At 36.3% G+C, this 22,957-nt stretch overlaps 1 protein-coding gene across 9 annotated transcripts in view; it reads left to right on the forward strand.

Moving 5' to 3' along the window:
* The window catches only part of CPEB3 (cytoplasmic polyadenylation element binding protein 3), a 78,575-nt gene extending 56,219 nt beyond the window's left edge, over window positions 1–22,356 (forward strand). For all 9 annotated transcript variants that reach the window (XM_069019718.1, XM_069019724.1, XM_069019722.1 and 6 more), the window contains 4 exons: window positions 11,360–11,478; window positions 12,769–12,883; window positions 15,537–15,718; window positions 18,604–22,356. In XM_069019718.1, coding sequence (XP_068875819.1) covers window positions 11,360–11,478; window positions 12,769–12,883; window positions 15,537–15,718; window positions 18,604–18,831 — 644 coding nt within the window. In that variant the 3' untranslated portion in view covers window positions 18,832–22,356. The remainder of the gene's footprint in view (window positions 1–11,359; window positions 11,479–12,768; window positions 12,884–15,536; window positions 15,719–18,603) is intronic.
* The last annotated feature ends 601 nt before the right edge of the window (window positions 22,357–22,957 follow it).

Consider the following 22,957-nt stretch of genomic DNA (forward strand, 5'->3'; position numbering starts at 1 on the left):
TCAGTGTCCTTTTGATGGAAAGCCTTTTCCATTACTGGAGGGTCAGACCATTGGGCAGTGTCTGGTCTTTCAGCAAGGTTCAGGATTTTTTGTCTGTCTGTTTTGGTACGTGTTCACTTAGAGGTTTGGGGCAGACAACATCAGTAGGTGATGCTATGGGTCAGCACAGTCAGTGAAGTTTTATGCTGGAGCTGCTCCACATCGTGATTTTCTGTCTTCAGTTACATCCAGGTGATGCAACATCCCCTGCAGTCCTGAGTAAATCAATACAGATTTCCAGTATCTACTTGTTGGTATAATTTATTGCATTTTGGAATGTTTGCTGTGTTGGTGCAGTACATGAATTCCCTGTAGCCACCCTGTATTAGAAGCACTCTGTTGATATTCTTAGGGCTAGGAAGAGAAGGCTGCAGAAACCATTAGCCATGGCTAATCTGATCAAGCATGAAATCTGAAAGATTAAAATGTTGCTTACAGTCTAGTGACCTCCACCACCACCCACCAACCCCCCAAGGGCTTTATCTGGTTCGTTTAGTGAGCAAGTCAGGCCATAGATGCGTAGTCAGTTCCAGCAAGCCTTATTAGCTAATTTATTCATTGGTGTGGTTGATTAGCTTAGCTGTAGTGGCATGTAAGCTATCATTGGGACTAGTTGGAGTCCAGAAATATTCCTGCAGCACTGAGCTTGAACAAAGAAGGTTCTCCTGGATTTGGCATCCTGAGCAGGATGGTGTCACCACAGGTCTGCTTAGGCACATTACCTCAGATTTAGTGCTGGGCCTGACGGACATAAATGTTTGTGTGTGAAATAATGCTGAGCTGGGATCTCCAGCATGGTGAGTTACACCAGGCTTAGCTTAGTGTGGTGTCAACAGTGCCATTTTGGACCTTGGGGGGATGGCACAGCAACACAGACATATCTGCAGCACATTCCTCAGGCACATCATTGCTATCTGTATTATCCAGCTTTTCCAGTTTTCCCAGATATTCTAGGGGTTTGTTACTCTTACTGAATCTTGCCTGACATCACAGAATACACTGATCATGTGTTTGTGAAAGCAGTCTGGCTTTGTCAGTGTTTGAGTTTTGAGCATTGTAAGATCAAAACCAAAATCATTCTGTAGATCAAGCACACCTTACCTTACCTTGGTTGCCAGTGAGTTCAATATTTAGGTTGCTGAGAGAAGAGGGACACTCGTCACTGAAAGTGAATATGGTGCACTCGGGTAGCAGAAACTGCCAACAGCTGACAATGTGTGTAAGAGCTCCTATTTCTAGTTCTGAGCATCTGTATTGTTGTCTTAACATTTCTTTTTACCCCTCCTATGCATTGTAAAGCTTAGCACCATGTTTTTATGTTTGTGTCATGCATGAGGGGATTTTTAATGCTTTGCCTCTGAATAAGGCTAATTCATTCCCATTGCCTGAGAAGTCTTTGGATTACTTCCTTTGGCATCTGTTTGGAAATGTTACTAATGGAACTGGCAAAATTATAAATGCCATGTGTTGGTCTTGGGTAAGCAGATGCCCAGTTCATAATGTGTTTACTTGGCTTTCACCCCAGAGTTTGGGAATTAAATGTGGTTTGTGGTTAAGTATTTTTTGAGTACCTATAAGACATTGAGAAATAAAGAAATATGTATTAAAGGATGCTATCTAAAGTAGTTGCACATTACCATGTCACAGTCTATTTATCTCTGGCAAAATCCAGATAATTCATGTTTTATTTAAATAGAAATTGATGGGGTTTTCACTTATTTGCTGGTGTGCTGAGTTAAGCAATGCTTATGCTAACTACAGTAAATTTTTTTCTTTCCTTTTTTTTTATTAAACAGATGGTGCCAACTGTTTCAAAAACATTTTTTTCAGTTTGTTTTTTTTAACAGATTGCTATCTTTAAAACAACTTTTAAAAAACTCTTTACTGCTTTTTCCTTGTGATAACTATGATTTTTCTAGTAATCACTAAAAATTGCATAAGGTGTTTTAAAATGCCAAAAATTATGCAAAAGTTTTCCTCTCTGGTTTTTTTTTTTTTTTCCATTTAGAAAGATTGATGTTTGGATAGAGATGAGAATTAGAGTTTGAAAATGAAGCATGGCAGAGCTTGGAGATAGGATGGGTTTGGAATGGGAGGAATGCTTTGGCTTTACAGTTGATTTAAATGTGTGATGCAGCAGTCTGATCCTTTTGTGTTTTCCCTGTTCTTCAGTTCGTTATCCTGTTATCTGATGAAATTAAGCACATTTGTCCCTACTGCTCCATATGGGACACTAGGGGTGAGGGAGATCTCATGAAAAACAAAACAGTGTAAGCAAAGTTGCACAAAGTAACATGAAATGATTCTCATGCTCTAATTTAAAACAACTGGTGGGACAGACAGTGTGAGCCTTTCTGATTCTCTCTAAAGTACTGTTTAGATGGAAGCACTGTTGTTGTAGTCTTTTGACTGATCTTGATTTCATGGATGAAGACCATTTCCATGGTTAATTCCATTGCCACTGCAGTGGCAGTTGTAGTTTCTGCCAGAGGAACGAGCATGAACAGTTGCAAGGAGAAAGTATGGAGTCATAATTCCAATTTCATTAGTTATATTCACAAGAAGGTATCTGGTTTGTCCAAATACAGCAGTCTGTTCTAGGAAACTGCCTGCTTTGGCTTAGCTGATCAAATATAGTACCACCACAATCCAGTGTGAAATGCTGAGCCAATTTTTGTCTTTTAAAAACTGAAGTCAGAGATCGTAATATGTTAGAATGGAAACTGACATTCCCTATCCAGAATTACATTGTGTGGCAAATAGTGATTCTGGGAGGGTTTTTAGGTGTTGTTTATGTATGTTCCAACACACGTGTGCAGTGTCAGTCATTTACCCACTGACATCTGAGGCCATGTCTGTAATTTGTAGTCCCTGTGTCTTCCCACAGCAGGGCAGCATAATCCCAAATCAATGCAATTCACAAAATGTGTGGTGGCAAAATGTAGTACACGCAAATGTGCTCTTCTGTAGCTGTGTGACTTTAGGTTGATTTTGCAGAGAATTTTCTTTGAGGTTTTTGATGACTTTTGTTTGAGCCTCTCTTTTTAAACCTCTTAACACTGTTTCCTGTCTTGTCCTAAACATTTGAGGATTCTTGGTGGTGTACTGATAATGATGATTTTTAAATGTCTATCTTAGATACCTGGCAGAGCACTCTCAAAGAGCATTCAAGGAGATTGCTTCATATAAGAGAATTTCTGTCTCTATGTTATTTGCAACTTCTTATTCTAGGGGAAAACAAGAATCTGGTGAGGTAAAACACAAAAGTATTTTTGAGCCATCCAAGCCTAGGCAGAACAAATCTGATTCTGAAGTAGCATTGCAGGATTACTCTCCAGGTTTCATGTTGCTTTCAACAGATCCTACTTATTTTCAGAATTGCTAGGTTGCTATAGAAGAAACCACAATTTTTAGGAAGCATTTGACCCTTTTTCAATAATTTGAACATACCTAAGTACCTAAAATCTTTCCATGTTTATCTGTAGAGGTAGCCAGACCACTTCTGTCAAATGGAAGGAGTTAAATATTTGCCTTATTCTCATTAACCTCTTATAAAGCCCAAGTAGATTTTACTATGGGTTGTACACCCCACCCCTCCCCAATACTATTTTTGTTAAATGTCACCTTTTCTTTTGTTTTGTAAATGGAAATACATTAATTGATCTGTAAGTATTATGGGCTTCAGGATAAAAGCTGTCCTTTGAACTGGCAATGTGAGTATTTCAGGTGCTGGATATGCTGTGGGTACCTCTGCCCAAGGCAGCACATCCATACATTTAGGCCTCTCTCTGATTTCAAAAGCTTGGAGCAGCTCAGAACTGGTGTCTCCCTCAGCTGTCTCAGTGCTGTGCTTGGCAGATTTTGTCTACTCAATACCATGTAAATTCTACCTGGTTTTGGGACCTCCAATGTATCTGACTACTGATTATGCCAAGAGAGTGTAACCAGTAGTCAGCTGTATGCCAGTGGAGGCTGGGCAGTTATATTAACAAAGTGAAACACTTAATTTTTTAGAGGACTTGGTAAGTCCAGTATTTTTATTTTTTTTAGCACACTATTCTGATCTCCCAGGGAAATGCATACTCATGCTCACTAAAAGCAGTTTTGGGTTTTGAGAGGAATTTGTTGTTTGACATAATCCAATTTTGGAAGAAAACCCTTGTATTATTAAGGAGGGTTTTTCAAGCTTTCCTTATAGTCAACAAACACAAGAAACTTGAACAAACCAGAACCTGAAAACAATCCACATGTGAGTGAACATTCAAACCAGTTATTAGCAGCACCACAGCAGCAAATGACAAATTGATTACTTGATTAAAATAAGGGAAGTCAAAGCTTAGTGCTGAAGCTCTGCATTCTGCCTTTAGAAATGTCTTACAGCTCACAGGAGAGTTAGCATCATACAAAAATCAGAAAAAATGTTACTAGCTTGGTCTGTGCAAATGACATGGGGTGTCTTTTCTTTTTGATTGAAGTATTTTACTTTGAAGCTCTTTACAACAGTCCCAAAAATTTTGTGTATCACAACATTTAGTAAGTGCTGCTTGCTTTCTTCTTTAAGAATAAATTTTTAGAAAAACATATAATTTAAAGTGAAAACTATTTTTATTGTAAAACCCAATATCAAATTTAATTTAAAATAACTGACTTCAGCTAAAAGGTAGCCTGGATTTTTGGACCAGTGCTTTCTTCCTCTGAAAATTTATTTTACCTCATGCTGATAACTGTGCTTGAAATAGAAGCTGAAATCAAGCAGAGCATTTATATTTCTGCAGAATTTTTCCATGTTAATGTTGGTTGGAGTAGGACTGGAAAATAGTTTTTTTGCAAAGAAGAGTAACAGGTTTTGTTCAAACTTGAGAACTGATCTCTCTTGAGCCATCTGTTCAGAGTAAAAGCAGCAGCAGCAGACCTGCCCCCCTCCAGATGATGACCATGACCTGCTCTGCCCAGAGCAGTCACCATTGCATATTGCCCTTGAAAATAAAAATTTTAAAAATTCAATTCTGAATTTAGTTGTGTTTTTGTATTTAGGAATGTGAATGCTTGTTTTTTTTCATGATGCTGACTCAGTAAACTTCACAAAGATAACTTCCATCTCATCAAATATTTAGTCTTTGTCATATGAAATTCATGTGACTCCTCTTATAACTACAGTAACCAAATTGTATGTTAGAGCCTTTCTTTTGTGTTTTTATACCCTTTAATTCTGATTTATAGCTGCTATAGATCACACTGCAGTCTGAAGTCTGATGTTGAAAATGGCTGTGACCTTTGAAAGAGAAGACAACCCTATAAATTTGCTGTTGCAATGTTTTATACTAGTTTAAAGTAAATGCCAGATAAAGAGAGGCTTTAGTATGCCTGTAGAATATTCTTTTGCTTAAAAAACCACAAAAACCCACAAGTAATTTATTTCAGGCTTTTCTTTTTTAATACAGGTGGGTGGGAGTATTTTTACTACAGGACAAACTGAGATGGCATATGCATACTGTTCTTTTGGGGCTTTTTTACCCATAACTGGTGAAAGTAAACTAATGATGGCTAGAAAATCGTTTTTGCTTCTTGACATGTTTTGGAACTGAAAAGGCTTTATAAATCTTTGTATGTATTTCCTACAGCACTATAGAAATGTTGTCCTTTCTATTGAGGAAACACTGGGGCACCTCTCCAATGTCCTACAAATAATGCATGTTCAGAAAGCAGAGGTTCTGTGGGTACGCTGCGTTTCTTCTTCCACTTAAATTGAAGATGTGGAGAAAAATGCTCCCTAATGTTTATGCCAAAATAGAAGGTTTCTATTTTCCCTGTTATTTGTAATATGGTAAGATCATTATTGGTAAGGGCTAAGTGTTAACTGTCAATTCTTTTGGTGATCTCATAATGTGGGCTATTTACTGGTACGACTGGGATTATGAAGACATGCAATTTATTTTATAGAAGCTACTGATACAGAACCTCAGCTTTCATTCAGCTCTTCTCTATGATTCACTCCATTGCTGACTTTTCTTGGTCTGTCTCCTGTCTTCCATTTGACACGTATGCTTCATTTTGTTGCTATTAAGATTCAGGATCCAATTATTTTTCAATGTAATGGAGGACATGGGCACAATCCTTTAATTAAAATCAAACAAACCCTTCCCAGTACCTGTCTGTAATGTGGCATATGAGGAATTTCTCATATATCACACCAGCCAGGCTTAGTCTGGTATTCATGAAAAACATGTAAAAATGTAAATGTGTATAAATAGGAGAGTCACTGTTAGATGTTAGACTGTTCCTATTTCTTATACACCTTTGTTTTTTGGAGAAAAGAATCAGCTGACAGGGTCAAACACTGTCATATAAAATTAGACCGTCTAAAAGAAATTAATCTTTGCAGCCCTGACTAATACATAATTTTACTCTTCTGCAGTAGCTGAGATTACAGCCTTTTCTATTTTGAGGTTTCTTAAGTATTTAAAGCCTTTGAAGTTTTTTGAAAATGCAGTCATGTCACTGCAATGTTTAAAGGAAAAGTCTGCAGTTTTTTTAACACCTCAGATTTTTATTTTTCAAAAATGAGTTTAATTTTTAATAGTCGTTTCATCTTTGGATTTAGAAATGTGTTTTATTCATGTTCAAAGCATCTTCTAATAAGATTACTAAGGTGACTTTGAGCAATGACCCTTGTCATCACATTAACTGATTCAGAAATTTGGTTCACACTGTTTCTAAATGTTCCTTTCCTGTGGGCTTTTAAAACAACTTTATTTTAAAAGTTCTAGTAAATACAACCATAATTCCATTCAAAACTATTTTTTAAAATCTAGGAAAAAGAAAAAAAAGAAAGTGAAATACATATTTCATGAAAAAGTTAAGTCTGTTTAAATCTACTTCTTTGAGACAGCCATCTCAACCATCTAAAAATAACCCTAAAGAAATGAGACTAGAACATTAATTTTCTTTGCCATTTTAACTCCATCTTATTTTTTACATAATAATATGAGGTAGATTTATATATTGAAATACTTTTATAAGAAATCTGAGGTTTTAGATTTTATTGTAATCCTGAAGCTTATAAAAACATCAGAAAAGACACTGTCTAAATGAATGAAAGATGTGCTTCGAAGGTAAACTTTTTTCAAGCATAAGTCCTTCCCTTCCACAGATTAAATCAATGCATGTGACTACCCAAAGGCTCTTCTGACTTGCTGTGCAGAATGTAAAGAGGAAATTCTTAATTCTCTTAATTCTGCCAGCCAACGTCAACATTATAAAGCTGAAAACACATAACCCTTAGATTATGATTCCTGTATCTGATTTTGCAAGTGGGCTGAATTTTGGGAATGATGGATTTCAGATTGATGATATATGAAATGAATAGATGACATGCAGACTCCCGTCATGGAGGTTCAAATACTCTCTGACCTTCTATATAATTCTTCATTACAGTGTTTCACTTTGTTTGAAAAGAGCCCAGATTCTACGAACTAGAAATAGGTTAATCCTTCCCTGTTGGCTATATAGCATTTGCATGCCAAAATGCTGGCTTTGTACCAGAAGATTCAGCTCATGGTTGATGTATTTGAACAACAAATTATGTATTGTTGTTCTCAAATGCAAGAACTTAAATTATTAATTACATTGAGTATTCACAAGTTGAGCACATAATGGTACCCTTCTGTTATTATAATAAAATTGAACTAATTCACAATTAATTGAAATTTCTAAGAAAAACACTTGATTAAATCCAGTCCACTCTGGACTTCATTAACTGAGAGATCGATCTGTGCTGTTACTCCATTAGTTCCTTTCTGAAATATTCCTGTATCACTAAATAACTAGAGACTGTCCAGACAACCTTTAGTCTCATAATGTTAGTAATTAATCACTTAAACTGAAACAGAGTATAAAACTTCTAATATAACAAACTTGGTTCCTACCTTCTCCTATGAGTTAGAAATAACACAGTCAGTGATTCCCTTTTATTCCACCAAACGATGGAGCTGTAAAAGAAAGGTGTTACCAGATTTAGAAGAATAAAAGAGAGCCTTTTCTATTTAAAACATGCTTTTTTTCACAAATGCTGTGAAATGCAGTCAGTCTTTTCCTGGTGAGTCATGACAGGCATGAAGCTGGATAATCTTTAACTCTTGAGAAATATTTTACTTTAGACAAGATAATACTCTTTTCTGATAAACTCTCCCAGCTGTGGCTTGCTAAATTGAATGGTGTCCACAGGGCCTATAAGGTTATTTTCTCTCACATGCCTAATACATATAATGCACATTCTGCCCTAATAAAGGTATGTGAATAGTTCTTTTCAATTAATTACATTGAGGAAGGATGGGCAGAATACATGCATAATGCACTACTAGCTAAAACTCCAATATGATTGCCTGTAATTTGTACCAACATGCCAGTTTTTAACATAAAACTATGAATATCAAGATACTAGAAAGGCAGATTAGGCACCTTTCCATCTAGCTTTCCATCTAGCATGTTGTTCTGAAGAGGTCACTGAAGCCTTATTACAAAATGTGCATTCAGTAATTCAGAAAGGTTCCCATCATTAGGGAAGATATGCCAACGTTGGTATTAATTGAAGTAGAGTTTTTGGGGTTTTTTTTCCAGGCTGTTTAGGCTGGCAAAAATGCTTTTGCCAGACTGTAACTACTTTTTTTAGTTCCAAGTGCATCTTGCATTTCAAGTGGCAACCTTGTTTCAAGCTTGTGGGACACAGTGTATATGCCAGATTTTCCAGTTTATTCTCAGCAAGGTTAACTGAAATTAGACCAACTGGACTAAATTATCCTTTCATATGGAAATTGTGTCACTGTTTAGATGTCAGAATAGGACATGTACAAAGGAGCTTAGTTCTTATACTGCTTTTCATAAAATAATGAATCTTGGAGCTCAGGGTTGAGGATCTCCTAGGTTGGCTTCAGAAACTAGGGAAATTAATTTTCTCCTCATCCTCCCTCAGCTGTACCCTTTGAAAAGTTGTAGTGACTTCTCTCACCCCAAAATATGTTGTTGCCTTCTCCTGGAGAATTGTTAATTGTCAGCACTGCAGTGATATGTTGCACCAACAGCAGAGGAGGAGCTGGATTGCTTCTGCTCAGCCAAGAATCCAAATATCTGTGGATAGAGAATATTCAGCTGTAGTCAGGTTGCTGTTTTTTGAAGCCTCAAATATCTCGCCTGTTTTACTTTGTGGAATTTGAGTCAAGGGCAGTCCCTTGAGCCCTCAAACCTTTAGAGTGTCTGGTCAGGTAAGAAAGGAGCACTGCCGAAGTTTGACTGCAACCTACTACTACAGTGTGCTACCAAAATTCTGCCACAGAGCATTAAAATTTCAAGGTCTATCAAATCTTTTACTTCTTGGGAAAAAATGGATGATTTTTTAAGTGATACAATATTAATGAAGCACAGATAGGAGAATGTGCTGAAGCACATGATGCTGGGGAGTTTGAAGCAAGTTTCAGCATCTGCTAAATTGCACTTAGAGTGAGATAATTCTTTATGCAATGCTAATTTTGGCACAGGTATTTTCCAGTTTAATTTTTTTATACTGGAATCTGAGTTCAAAGTGCATCTTCTGCTATAGAGTTCCAATCAAATGAAGTGCATCCATGGAAGCACATGTTTTCCTGAATGAACAAGTAGATGCAACTCTAAACTGTGGCATTGTGATGAAGAGGGTAAGTCTTCAGTAGCGGCAGTGCCTAGAATTGCGCATGGGAAAAAGCTGCACCTTTCTGAATTTAAGGTTTTTGCATCTCTATGTGCTTCTAGAAAATAGGTAAAAATACCATTAACTTCAGCAGGTGTCTTTCTTGACCATATCAGCTTCTATGATCCTAATATTATCTGAAGTTCTGTTCTTTATTTATTTTTCATGTAACCTTTCTTAATCTTCAGTACCAGAAGTCCTTGAATGACTGGAATAGATGTGCAGTCACCAGGTTTTGAAGTAGTGCCGGACATTGTGTCATGCTAGTGCAGCCTCCTCCTTTTCTGGATTAGCACAAGGCTGCTCTGTGAACAGCCTCCGTGTCTTCAGCGGATCCTTGTGGATCCCGCAGCAGGAGCATGGTTAATTCACAGAGGTCTAGAGAAGTGAGGAGCTTGTACCTCTCTGAACTTCATGGCAGGCACTAGCTCCAGGTCAGAAAACTGAAACCTCACCAACTTGGACTAATAGTGTAATCTAGCAACCAGAGAAAAATAACAAGTATCTTTTTGGTTCATTTTAACTGTTTGGGGAAATTATGATCATACCATTTACTGTACCCCCATAGGGTGGTCAACTCCCAACTACCACAGATGTAACCTCCCACTATGGCCTAGAAACCCCCCCAAAAAAGACATACAAGTGGCAAATTACGAAGGTCACACCCAACATGTTGACTTGGAGTGAGAAAACTCTGCTGTAGTGATTGTGGAGCAGGGGAGCAGTGCCTGCTCCGTGGGAGTCCTCTCAACCAGGCAGCTCCAGTGATCCAGCAGCCTGTTGTTGTTACCTGGCTTTGCTGAGTGCAGAGGGTGCTGTATTAGTTTCATTTCTGAGGTAGCAAAAGCATGGGCTGCTTGGGTCAAATCTTCATGCAGATTTAACAACATTAAATAAAACTCAAGAAAGTTTTCTTGGCATCTGCATTCAGCAGAACACTGAGTGCTACACACTTAGTTTTACTGGCTAATTTAAAGTCCTAAAATTCTGAATTACATGAAACAATTTTAGTAGACTTTCTTCTTTCTTTTGAACTGCTTTATTTAAATGTAAGTAACAACAGCAGGTCTTTTATTCACAATAAAATACAAAGCATGTTGTTCTTTTTCACTGGGCTTACTGTTTTATTGAACATATTTTCATTTTTGTGTGTACGCATAGAAGTCTGTTTTTCTGTTTACCTGTCCACTTTCTTATCCCTCTCTTCTAGAATTTATTAATTGAATATAGTAAGTAAATATTTTGTGCCTCCATTGTAAGATGTTAATCACTGATACCAGCAGATGCCACTGATAAATAGCTCCAATACAGTTGTTGGATAATAGAAACCCTTATTCACCAGCCTATATTCTCACTGCTCAGAATCATTAATTAATCAAATAGACATCCTCAGATGCAGCAAATACTCTTGTCTCAATTCTGAAATCCATACGGTATGAGGGTATGATCTGTTCAGTGAATTTAATTTATGAAAACAAACTACCAACCTTAACAGTTATTTGTAATTTGTATATCTTGCCTACTTCTTGGGCTTGTTTGTTTAAAAAATGCTCTCTAAATTAATCTGTTACTTTTCTTTCTTGTGTCCTTACCCTTTCCAAGGTTACGCCTTTCTGCTGTTCCAGGAAGAAAGCTCTGTACAAGCTCTGATAGATGCCTGTCTGGAAGAAGATGGAAAACTTTACCTATGTGTGTCAAGTCCCACAATCAAGGATAAACCAGTAAGTAGCTTATGCCATGACACTTATGCTGGTTGCTAACCCATTTGCTGTTACTCTTTCAGTTAATAAATAAATAAAAAATACTTAAAATTAATTACTTGTCATTTCCTGTTTCTGTCCTTCCTGTTACTTTGAATTGACTTTCTGTATCAGCGTAACATGGCTTTAACATTTGCTTTTTTCTGATAAATGCCATGTTCAATTAACTTTTATATTTGCTACTCCTGGTATGCATCAGGAGTGTGCATCCTTTTACAGTATTAACTGTAACACTAATGGAGTGGTAACTTTTCATCTGTATGATTTGAGAGAAAAGAAAGCCTTATGCGGTGAAATGAAGAAACTTGCCCAGGCAAATTAAGATCCAGATAGCATCAAATATCCCCTGTATTTCATTAGGTTTTTTTAAATATTATTTTTTATGCATTCAATAGCTAATCCATTTATCGTTTAGGCCTCACCTTATAGAAACTATAGGGTAAAATCAACTACTGCAGACAGCTATAGCAGAATAAAAGACATACAGTAACCAGTTTTTATTGTTCACATCTCTAACATTGTTTGTGCCTATGAAGATATACAGATAAGGTGAAAACTACGGACAAATAAGATAAGATAAAAAATGTGCTGCCTTTTGAAAGTACTATTAAAAATCTTGCACAGATGAATGAACAACCCAGGACTGCAGCACAGTGAGCGGGCTTGTGTGAGTCCTAGGATCAAAAAAATGGATTGATGAACAGCTTTATCTAAATAATTTGAGCAGTTTTTTCTGTGTAATCTAAAGACTTCTTATCAGCTGTGTTGCTTGCTGCTCAGTAGAAATAGGCATTCACATATTATACAAATTCCTTTTGTATCCAAGCACAGAAATTAATTTTATCAGCTCATATCAGTGCTTTTAAATTTGTGGATCACTGTATGTGATTTCAAGAAATCCAGAAGCCCAAACTGCAAGTGTAATTGCACATATATGGTAAAATGTTCTGAAAGTCCTTTCACAGCTTTCTCCCTGTGATGGCGATTAGGGGCAGGGAATTAATGAGCGTAGGAGTTTGTGATGAGGAGATTTAACTCAAGCCTGGCCTCTAGAGGTGATAAATGAGTTGTCCCCCTTCTTTTGGACACTTAGACAAGCTATGTTCTCAGATTGTCTTGGTGCTTATACCACCAATTTACTGCTTTTGAAAAATTAAAATTTTGTTTTTAATTATAGAAAGATTTGGCCTTTTTTTTCTTAATTTTAATTAAGTGGCCAAGTTCCTCTACTAAAAATGATCCTTAATACAGGTGCAAATTCGACCTTGGAACCTAAGTGACAGTGACTTTGTGATGGATGGGTCTCAGCCTTTGGATCCAAGAAAAACAATCTTTGTTGGAGGAGTTCCACGGCCTCTCCGAGCTGGTGAGTAGAAGGAAAATGTAGGACATGTAGCAGATTAAGTAGAAAAGATGAGGAAAGATATCTAGTATCTGTAAAAGAACAGAAAATGGACCCTGTGTTTTCCAACGATCACATCTTGCTTTCTAAACAAGGAGTATCTTCCTCTTTACAAAATACAGTGAACACTTTTTTAGCTTTTAAATAGGTTACTTATTAGGATTGCCAATAGAAACAGTTTTCCTCAACATTGCAAAACATCCTAGAACTTGGCTGATTTTTTGTAATGTAGACCATCTTAATCCTAACCCTGATTTGTTTGCTGAGGTGCAGACAAGTTTCTCTTTCCTTTGACTAGAAGACCAGACCCTTTCCAAACCAATTCCAACCTCAGCTCTATGATTTATGTTTCCCTTTTATTGAACCCTTACCTTAATTTTTCCATGGAGCTATGGACATGGCCTCTCAGCTATTGTCCAGAAGTAAAATTGCTCCCAGGCCAGGTCTCTTGGTGGCCTAACATGGAAGACCATTTTCCAGACTCGCTCCTAATGTAGCTTCTTTCCCTCAATTTTTTTTCTTCACCCTTAGCTCTTTCTCTTCACTTTTATTTGCAGAGCCATAGATAAGAGTCCTTTGCTTTTGTCCAGAGGGAAGATTTATCCCAGCCCAGGACTCCTGGCCATCCCCATTTTGTTTTGAAGGTCCCATTTGAGCACTGCTCCCAATTGTAGCTCATTTCTTTCTTCTAATCCTGACAATTTTGGTGAGCCAGTGACAAAGTGCTGAAGCAAGTTAAAACATTTCTCCTGGCCAGATCTTTCAGCAACCCTCACTTCTGTTTATACTCCCATATTCCCTTTTCATCTTCACTCTGAGGCAGCTGCATGGTTTGTCTTTCTCATCCTCTCAACCCTAATCCTAATCCTGGGAAACTGTAGTAGCCAAGGCCTCTCAGGCACCGTCTGGAAGACTTTCTTTGTAGCCTGCCTGCAGTTTCCTTCAGCAGCCGCTTTCCAGCCACTTTCCACAGGAACTTCAGCTCTTCACTTTATCTTTTGCCTAATCCTAAATCTTTTGGGAAGCTGTACCAATGTCTCCCAGCCATTGCTGACAGTAAGATTTCTCTTATACCACATTTCTTGGCAGATTTCACTTTCCTCACCATCTTAAAATAAGGCCCAATTGTAAGGTGGTAATTATGTAAATAGTAACAATTAAACATTAGCTCATTTCTAATGATGCCTTTATAAAACTGTATGTCATTTTGCCTGTCATAGATCACTTATGAAAACTGATGCCTTTAAATAGGTAACTTCTCCAAAGCAGACAGTTGCCATTTTTTCTTTTTGTAGCTTTAAAGATCTGATACAGAAGTTCTTCCTAAGATATCTGAACACTGCATGGATTCCTTGCCCTGGAATCCTGGATATTCTTTCTCTATTGGCAAGAGTAACTTAGCGGAACTACTACTGTAAACGTGTTCCTGATGTTTATTCTGAACTGTCACCTTTTGAGATCACCACCCAAATGATGATTCCAAATCATTAGAAAGCAGAAGAATCTATTAATCTGTTAATCACATTATGCTGGTAGTTTTTCCTTACTTTTTGGAGCAAAAGTATTATCTGGTTTGGTAGAATGAGTCAGACATTTGTTTGCTTGTTGCAAACGGACAAATTAGCATATAGTCTTCCCTGCACACAAATTTATACAAACACATATACCTATTCAGTTTACTAATGCGAATTTTGTGAGAACTATGAGAATTTAAATATTTAGTATTTGGGGGGGTTTAATTTTATTTTGGGTACTTAAATTGTAACTTGCTACAGAACGTGTTTTCACACATTAGCACTAGAAAATGGCTGACTTGGCAGGGCCTGTACAGTTCTTGCATTGTCCATCTGACAAATGTGTTGCCTATGAGTTTTTACAGAGAGCTTGGCTCAGTGGCCATACAGCCTTGCACAGTTTACATAGCTCTTCCCTGCTTTCTTCAGCCTCTTTACTACTTCATTCTGTTCTTTCCCTTAACTTGTCTTCTTTATGTGTCCTCAGCCATGCATTCAACCTGTCTTATTTTATGTATGATATTTATAACTTCTTTAGAGTTATTCTTAATATCATAAAAAGCAACAAAGCATTTTAAAAGATCCCCAACCAAGAAAATACCAAAGTATTAATTTAAGTTGCACCTAAAATGTAGGCTTGCCTTAGCTGCAGGAACTTCAGATATTTCACAGGTTTTTGTTTCAAATGTGAAACACATCTTTGATATTCTTTGAACCTTAGTACTTAGGGCAAAATATTAGATTCTAAACCAGGAGTATCGCTAAGTGATCTTACAGGTAAACTAGCCTTAAAAGGCCTCCCAAGTGCCAGTGTTTTAATATGCAATATTGTAAATTTTTGTTTATCTGATACCTACTTTAACAGTGTAATGCTGCATTTTTTTCCCACTTCAGTCACACCAACTTTTTACAGATTCTGGTTTTTGCCTTTATATTTTACTATAATTCATGTAAGGTTGATTCACTCTGTGTTTCAGTTTGCAATTTCAGACTTTGGAAGACAAGTCTGATAAGGCAAATAGTGCTTTTTTAAATACAACAATCCAAGTGCAACACTATTATTTGTGTTAAATCTATTATATTTAACAATTGACTTCTTGCAGTTGAATTGGCAATGATTATGGACCGTTTATATGGAGGTGTCTGCTATGCTGGCATTGATACAGACCCAGAGCTGAAGTACCCAAAAGGTGCTGGCAGAGTGGCTTTCTCCAATCAGCAGAGCTATATTGCTGCTATCAGTGCTCGCTTTGTCCAGCTCCAACACAATGACATTGATAAACGGGTAAGTAAAATAGCATGGAGCAGAATGGTTGTTACCAAACTGTACAGGTATTTAAAAAATCGTTATTAGCATTGTGTCGGAGAACACTATAAGTTCTGTTATTCAGAAGATATTTGTCAATTTTTTTAAAGCTTATTTAAGCATCTAAAGCAGAGTGAGAAAATACTTTAAATATCTTAAATAATGGTTCAGCGCTAAACCCAGAAAATAATTGATTGTGAGATCATTTTTCCTTGGTTCTCTTTTGAATTCCATAGCATTTCCCAGCTTCTTTCTCCTTCTTTAGATGTTTGCTCATTGCGCATCAATGGCTTTTAGTTTAGTGACTACTTGTGCAGCTTCTGACAGTTTTGCTATTATTAGGCACCATTTTCTGTCAGTAGTGTAGGTCTAGACTTGAAGTCCCTAAAGCACAGGTTTATTTTAAGTAAAATAGGTGATGCTCACCTCAAAAGTCCTGAGAATTATTTAACTAAAACCAAATGCCAAGAGATGCTTGATAGGCAGAAGGGGGGAAATGAGATGGTTTTGTTCAGTCCATATGAAATCCCTAAAGGGCTTTTCAAATATTGAGTGAAGTTACAGTATTCACTGAAATTTGACTTGAACGCATTTAAAGAAAATATTACTTACTTTCCAAATTTTTTTTTTCTTTAGACCTTCTGCCTTCACCTCTTGATTACACATACAAACAACACCCATGGCTCTGCATTTAGAATGATTCAAAAGAACATCCACTGCTGCTATGTATTTTTCTGATAGGGATGGTTTGTTTTTTCCTTAATCTGGCATAAATTGTTTCTCCAGAAGTCAGTTTAACAGGTGTTGGTTGTGTCTATTATGTGCTGTATGCATATAAATCCACACAGCTGCAAAGTTCAAACTATTTTGACTTTGTCTTTAGAAATCTGAATTGTACTTTTTCTCAGATTCGAGGAGGTCATGGAGTTATAAGTCCTCAAACAAGTTTTGTATGGTGCTTTACTCCACATTACATTAACTAAGACAAGGCTATCCCTAAACATTTCTTGTCCATTGGATTCTGAAAAATCTTACAGACAAATTGAGGATTACTTTTGGAGTCTTAATGACACGTTGAACCCTTTGAGATTTATATAGCAACCATGCTTGCTAGGGGTTTCTTTTTAAGCTTTAAAGCCACAAAAGGTGACTAGCTAGTAATTTTTTTCATTAATCTGTTCTTTCTTCACTTGGTAGACTGATAATTTAAGCTTATTTAATTATCTTATATCTGTTTTAAAAATAGATTTATGTGTGAGTTTGAAGAAGTATGAAATCTCTTAATGAGTCCTTAAATCTTAGTTTTTAAATCTAATAGATTGAAATCCCTGAACCATACAGCAAACATTCTTAAAATCATTTCAGTAGTAACCAGTGCAATAAAAGATGAGGGAGAGAGAGAGAAAGAGACTCTATTTGACACCTTCACAATTCATGCTTGGGAAATTTGAGTAGGTGGGGATCTAGAGCTGTGCTGGACATTGGACCTGCTTTCTTCCAATTTTATTTGAGACAGCGCTGTTTTATTTTACATGATGCTGCTAATTTTAGTGATATGGCATCTGATATGCAAAATGGCAGTTACTCAGACTTGTTCCATGCAATACTAGTAGCAGGGTGTAATTAAAAAATAGATTGGCAGCCCTAGCTGTTCCTTAGGCAAGAAATACAACTCACTTTATAAGCTTTACTTCAAAGGAGTAACATTTGTTGACGTGTGATCAGGATAAGCTGAAGTAAATTCAGCATAAAGCTTTTTTGTAGAATGTTTCTTGTCTTTCAGCTTAATATCTCATTCTATGTTTCTTTAAATATCTATGTACTTCAGTGTTGTTACTAGAGTAAGGTTTTCCTTGCAATATACACATTGTGCCAGACTGGCACTTGTCCAGTTACAGCAACATTATTTATAATAAATGAATACTTCGATTTTTTTCTATGTTTTCTAGTGCAGTTGACTGTACTTGAGCCACTTTATAAATAGCATCAGAGAGCCATAAGAATTAGACATGCATGAACTCATGATTTCCCTGGAATGAATGAACACTCAATTTAAATGTGTAGGCACAATTCATAGGAACAGACTCAACTTCTGTAATAGCATTATTGCAAGTGCCTAGTCATGCATCAGTCCTGCTGTGTTTGGCACAAATGCTTTAAAAACAAAAAGCATTCCAGCCCCAAGTTGTTTACAACTGAGTGTAGGACAAAAGTCAGCAGCTCTCCAGCCTATTTGTAATTGATGGCAAGGCCCCAGTTGGAACTACAATGAAACTTTATTGCACCTCAAGACTTAAACATCTTTAGATAGTGATTTTTGCCAACAAAATGGGGAGTACTTAATGCAAGTACATTTAATTTTATTTAATTTGAATCTCTTATTAGTCTGGTCCTACATTTTGCAAATCACAAAAATATCAAAGAGAAAAAAAATTTTCTGTGGGGAAAAAACCTCTGAAACTCATCAGACCTCCGAAGTTTCAAAATACAATTTTGTTCTTTATAATTTTTTCTTCCTAAATGCTGCTCTCATGGCCTGCCCCTGTAACTATTCACATTCCTGGAGTTCTCTTAGTGGAAAAATCCTCGGAGATGCTGTTTTTACTGTACTTCCATCTTAGTGCTTTCCCACACCTAACTTTTCCAAGGAATGTTGAATAGTTACGAAAGCACGACCTTCTTTCTTGAGATTTTTCTGACAGATAAAGTGCTTCATATGAAAATTTAACTACCAACCTTGGGTTAATCCTGCATCAGTTGAAAACCTTCAGTAGAGCAAGAAAGAATTAAAATATTGGGGTTTGCGTTCATGCTTAGCAAAACTATGAAATGTTCTTACAGTTGTTTTCTTGTCCCTGGTGCAGGTGGAAGTGAAGCCATATGTGCTGGATGATCAGATGTGTGATGAATGCCAGGGCACTCGCTGTGGTGGAAAATTTGCTCCATTCTTTTGTGCCAATGTTACCTGTTTGCAGTATTACTGTGAATACTGCTGGGCCAGCATACACTCTCGTGCTGGGCGGGAGTTCCACAAACCACTGGTAAAGGAGGGAGGTGACCGGCCCCGCCACGTCCCGTTCCGCTGGAGCTGAACCCCGGCCGCACCCAGCAACAAGTACTGGAGTAAATAAAATTGAGTGAAAAGAGAGCGCTGCCTCAGGGCTTAGTGTTCTGGAAATCTGTGCATTCGTCCTCGACTTTAATGAAGATATGGGTCTTTTTATTACTATTATTATTATTTACAGTCACATTACTGAACTCAGTGTCCAGTATAATACAAACCGGCAGAGTGTAACTGTACTGATTTTGCACTTTGATTCACACAAACATCTGCTTGGTACCTTAATTTCCTACACAAGACTTGTCACTAGTGACATTATGTAGACTGCCATTCTCATCAGTCTTCACTGGGCTGATGTGTATGTGATGAAGATTTTTTTATTGTAATTATAATTATTTTTATTTTTAAACTGGAGCATGCACTTATTTTCAGAAATTTAGACTTGCCCCTAGCAGATGACTTACCAAAGGTAATATTCACAAGTAGGTGGCAGATGTAGCAAAAACTTAAACAGATATTCAGCAATCATTAGTTTGGGTCATTTAGAATAGTAATAACCCTTAAAGAAAATAAGCCTTTAGTTGCTCTCCATTTTGACTTGTAAGGATGATACCTCATAAGCTGGATCAGACTTTTTTCTTTTGTTTTGCTGAGGGTTTTTGTTTGTTTGTTTGTTTGTTTTGTTTTGTTGGGTTTGTTTTGTTTTGTTTTGTTAGGTCTTCTAGTGTTATGTAAATGTATGCTGCAATAGCTTTTGCTGCTATTAAAATGGTATTACTAATACCATAATACTCTATTCAGGCTAGGGTATCAATTAAAAATGAGTATGTGATTAAAATAGTGATGGCTGCTGAAAGGAGATCAGTATAGCATACAGAAAAGCTTCCAAGGAAGGTCAATATTTTTTGACTGCATGTTTACTTAATCAGGTTGCTGCATGCAATAAATTTTATATATGTCTAATATAAAACCTGCCCACAATGCACAAATTATGATCTACGTAGGCTACAAAATGCTCAGTAACAAAAAAAAGTTGATTACTGACTGGAGGAAGGCATGCCTCAGTAAATGTAATGCTTCTGAAATTAGGATCAGCCCATTACAGAATGACCTATATTACAACAAATATAAAAACTAGCTGTAGGATATTCTTAAAAAAAAATTTGTGGATGGTAGATGAAGTACTTTGCGGTGCTCTGTTATATATCGTGCAATTTATTTTATATAGTAAAGTGATTATGTCTAGTACTGTGATCAAACTTAACTGTTAAAGCCTCTGTATCTGACATTAACACATTTTTGACAGTTCATAACAGGTACATAAACAGAAATGAGCTCTTAGTTACAATCTCTCTCCTAATGCTTGCGTCATTTACGTAGCTGCAGACCTTGTCCAGAAAACCAAAGAGCTCATGCTGGCGTACATACACTACCGATTAGATAGTCTGTCAAACTAATAACCTAGGCACATTTAAGAAAGTTAGGAAACAAAGTGGTGCTAAAGAAATGTCTGCATATAAAAGTAACATGAGATGTCTGCTCTGTGGATGTGGCGTTATCTCTCTAATCCCTGGATGTATCCTGTGAAGCTTGAATACAATTAAGACCTGCTAACACAGTGGACATTTTTTTAGCATGAACTATGGGGCTGCAGATAGCATATAAATATAAACACACTTGGTATACTAATGATTGTGAGAATGTGTACACTATTTTTTTTTTCTTTTTCCTCCTTTGTTTTTGCAGTTCTGGGGACAATCTGACTGGATATGACACCGCATAGTAGATTTAAATGTTCTGGGTTTTGTTTGTTGTGATGTCCTTCTTTGTGTCTAATTTAGTAAGTTGGTTTTCCCAATGTTTAGTTGCAAGTATTGGCTTTGAAAGGATTTTTTCTGTTTTTGGAGAAAAAAAAAAAGAAAAAATAGTTTTTTACTGGTTTAAAATGCTTATTATAATTATCCCTTTTGAAGTTACTTCTGGGCGGTTTTGTGATATTGCTTTTCCCAGCCCAGGTGTCTTTTCTGTTTTTTTTCATCTGTACAAGACATTTTGTTATGCACTACTTTTTGTATCTAGACAGTTTTCAACAGTCGGCTGATGATTTTTTTTAAAGAAAAAGGCATGCTTTCTGACTGACATGATCTTTTGCAATACCTCAATTTTGAAATATAGGAAAGAAAATGATATTTTCTAAGTAAGTTTATTCAGAAAAATATATATTAATTTAATTCTGCAAGAAAAATGATTTAACAGATGGGTAACTTTATTTTTTTCATGCTTATTTGAGTTTTTTTGAAAATGAAGAAGTTAGAGCTTTATAACTGTAATATTAAAGATCATAGCTAACCTACAGAAGTCTACCTAATTATGTGAAAGAAGTAAACCTTTTTGAAGAAATACCCCTCTTTCATGTAGAAAAATACCCCCAGAGAGAAAGAGAGCGAGAGAGAGAGAAGCTGGAAAATGTACAATATAGCATAATGTTGGATTAAATCTGAAACAAAATCATCATAAAGAACAGGTGTAAACACAAACTCCATTTGGTGCTGAAAGTTGTGAATAGAAGGTGAAAAAATATTTTCCCTTAATTTGTATATTTATAATCAAGTGTGATTATGCACGACTGACCAGAATTGTGAGAGTTCTTCTGTTTGTATTTTTTTAAAGAGAACTTTTTTTAGTTTATTAAATTATGACATGCTCCCTTTTGTTTTGTAAATGAATGTGCCCCTGAGTTGTTAATATGTTATATTAAAAGAGGGTCCTTCAAAAAAAGTTATTTTTTAAAATATGGAGTTCTGAACTGCAACTTGACTAAGAAGCCCCTGGGTACAACAGGTCCTATTGTGGCCTTTTCTGATGTGAGACTTGAACTAGTCGATTTTTTTGAAGGCTAACCTAACCTCGACTATTTGTTGTTATGTGCAATACTGTTTGTACTGTTTGTATAAAAAAAAAGAAAAATGAAAAGAAAAAAGGCATAAATCTTTATTGCAGATTTATTTTCATTGCAGACTTTAGACATTGTGATTCACTAAAATCATTTTTCTACTGTCAAATATGTACCTTTTCTTCATGCTGGTATTTTTTCAATAGTAATGTAGCCTTTGTACTGAGACAAATTTTCATTGTTATTTTTAGAAAGATTTTTTGCTAAGAAAAAAATTAAACATATTTACATATTTTTCATTTTTATTTCGTATTTTCTTTAAGGAGTGCTTTCTCAACCATTAATATAGTTGTTTCTGGGAGAGACTTTCATATCTGGTCAATGTCATTAATATTATTTTGTATTTTTACTTGGAATAAATTAATTTTATGATGCTGATTCTTTAAAAGTTTATTTTTTTCATTTTCAGTTATTTTTGAAGCTAAAATCTTTGTAATATTGTTACTAAAGTGTCTAGTTTTTTGAAATGCAAAGCTTTATGTATTAACTTGCTGATGTGGTTTACAATAGTGTGGCAATGATGAAAATGGTTGGTTATGTAAAGTGATTGGAAAATTGTAACAAAGAATTGGGCAATAAAATGACAGAATGAAGCAGAAAAAACGTGATATTTTGAAAAGCCTTTTCCTTTATCAAAATGATTTAGGGAGATAATAGGGATGTCACAGTACCAGTTCGCTGTCTAGATTTATACACCACCAGTGTTGATGAAATACTATTGCCGTTATAAGGAACTAAATCTATTGAACAATGGGTTTTTGACCCTGCCCATTCAGCATAATTCTTCATTACTTTTCTTGTCATGAACTCAATAACCTCTCTTTTCAATAGCCTTAGATTGAACCTCCTAAAATATATATTCTTCATTGTATTTTGCCACTGTGTTATTTATTTAATGAAATTGCCCCTTTCCTGCACAAGTCCCTCTCTGCATGCGTTTCTCAGTGGCAGCGTGGCGCAGACTGTTGGTGCCCACACCATTTTCTAGCCCAGCCACCCCACGTGGGTGGGAGCTGCCAAGTTAATGCAAATACTCTCTGTCCATCCCCTGGTAGCAATGCAGTAACTCATATTGCCACCACGTCTGAACATCCGTTCAGCTTCTTTGTCTTTCTCCGTTCTTCTCGGCCTCTCTTGTGTCTTTGTCCTTTTTTTCTTTTGTATTGGCAATACCAAGGGCCAGTATCAAAACACCTTTCACCTC

Source organism: Aphelocoma coerulescens, chromosome 6 (genome assembly GCF_041296385.1).
Source record: "Aphelocoma coerulescens isolate FSJ_1873_10779 chromosome 6, UR_Acoe_1.0, whole genome shotgun sequence".
In the NCBI taxonomy this organism is placed as follows: domain Eukaryota; kingdom Metazoa; phylum Chordata; class Aves; order Passeriformes; family Corvidae; genus Aphelocoma; species Aphelocoma coerulescens.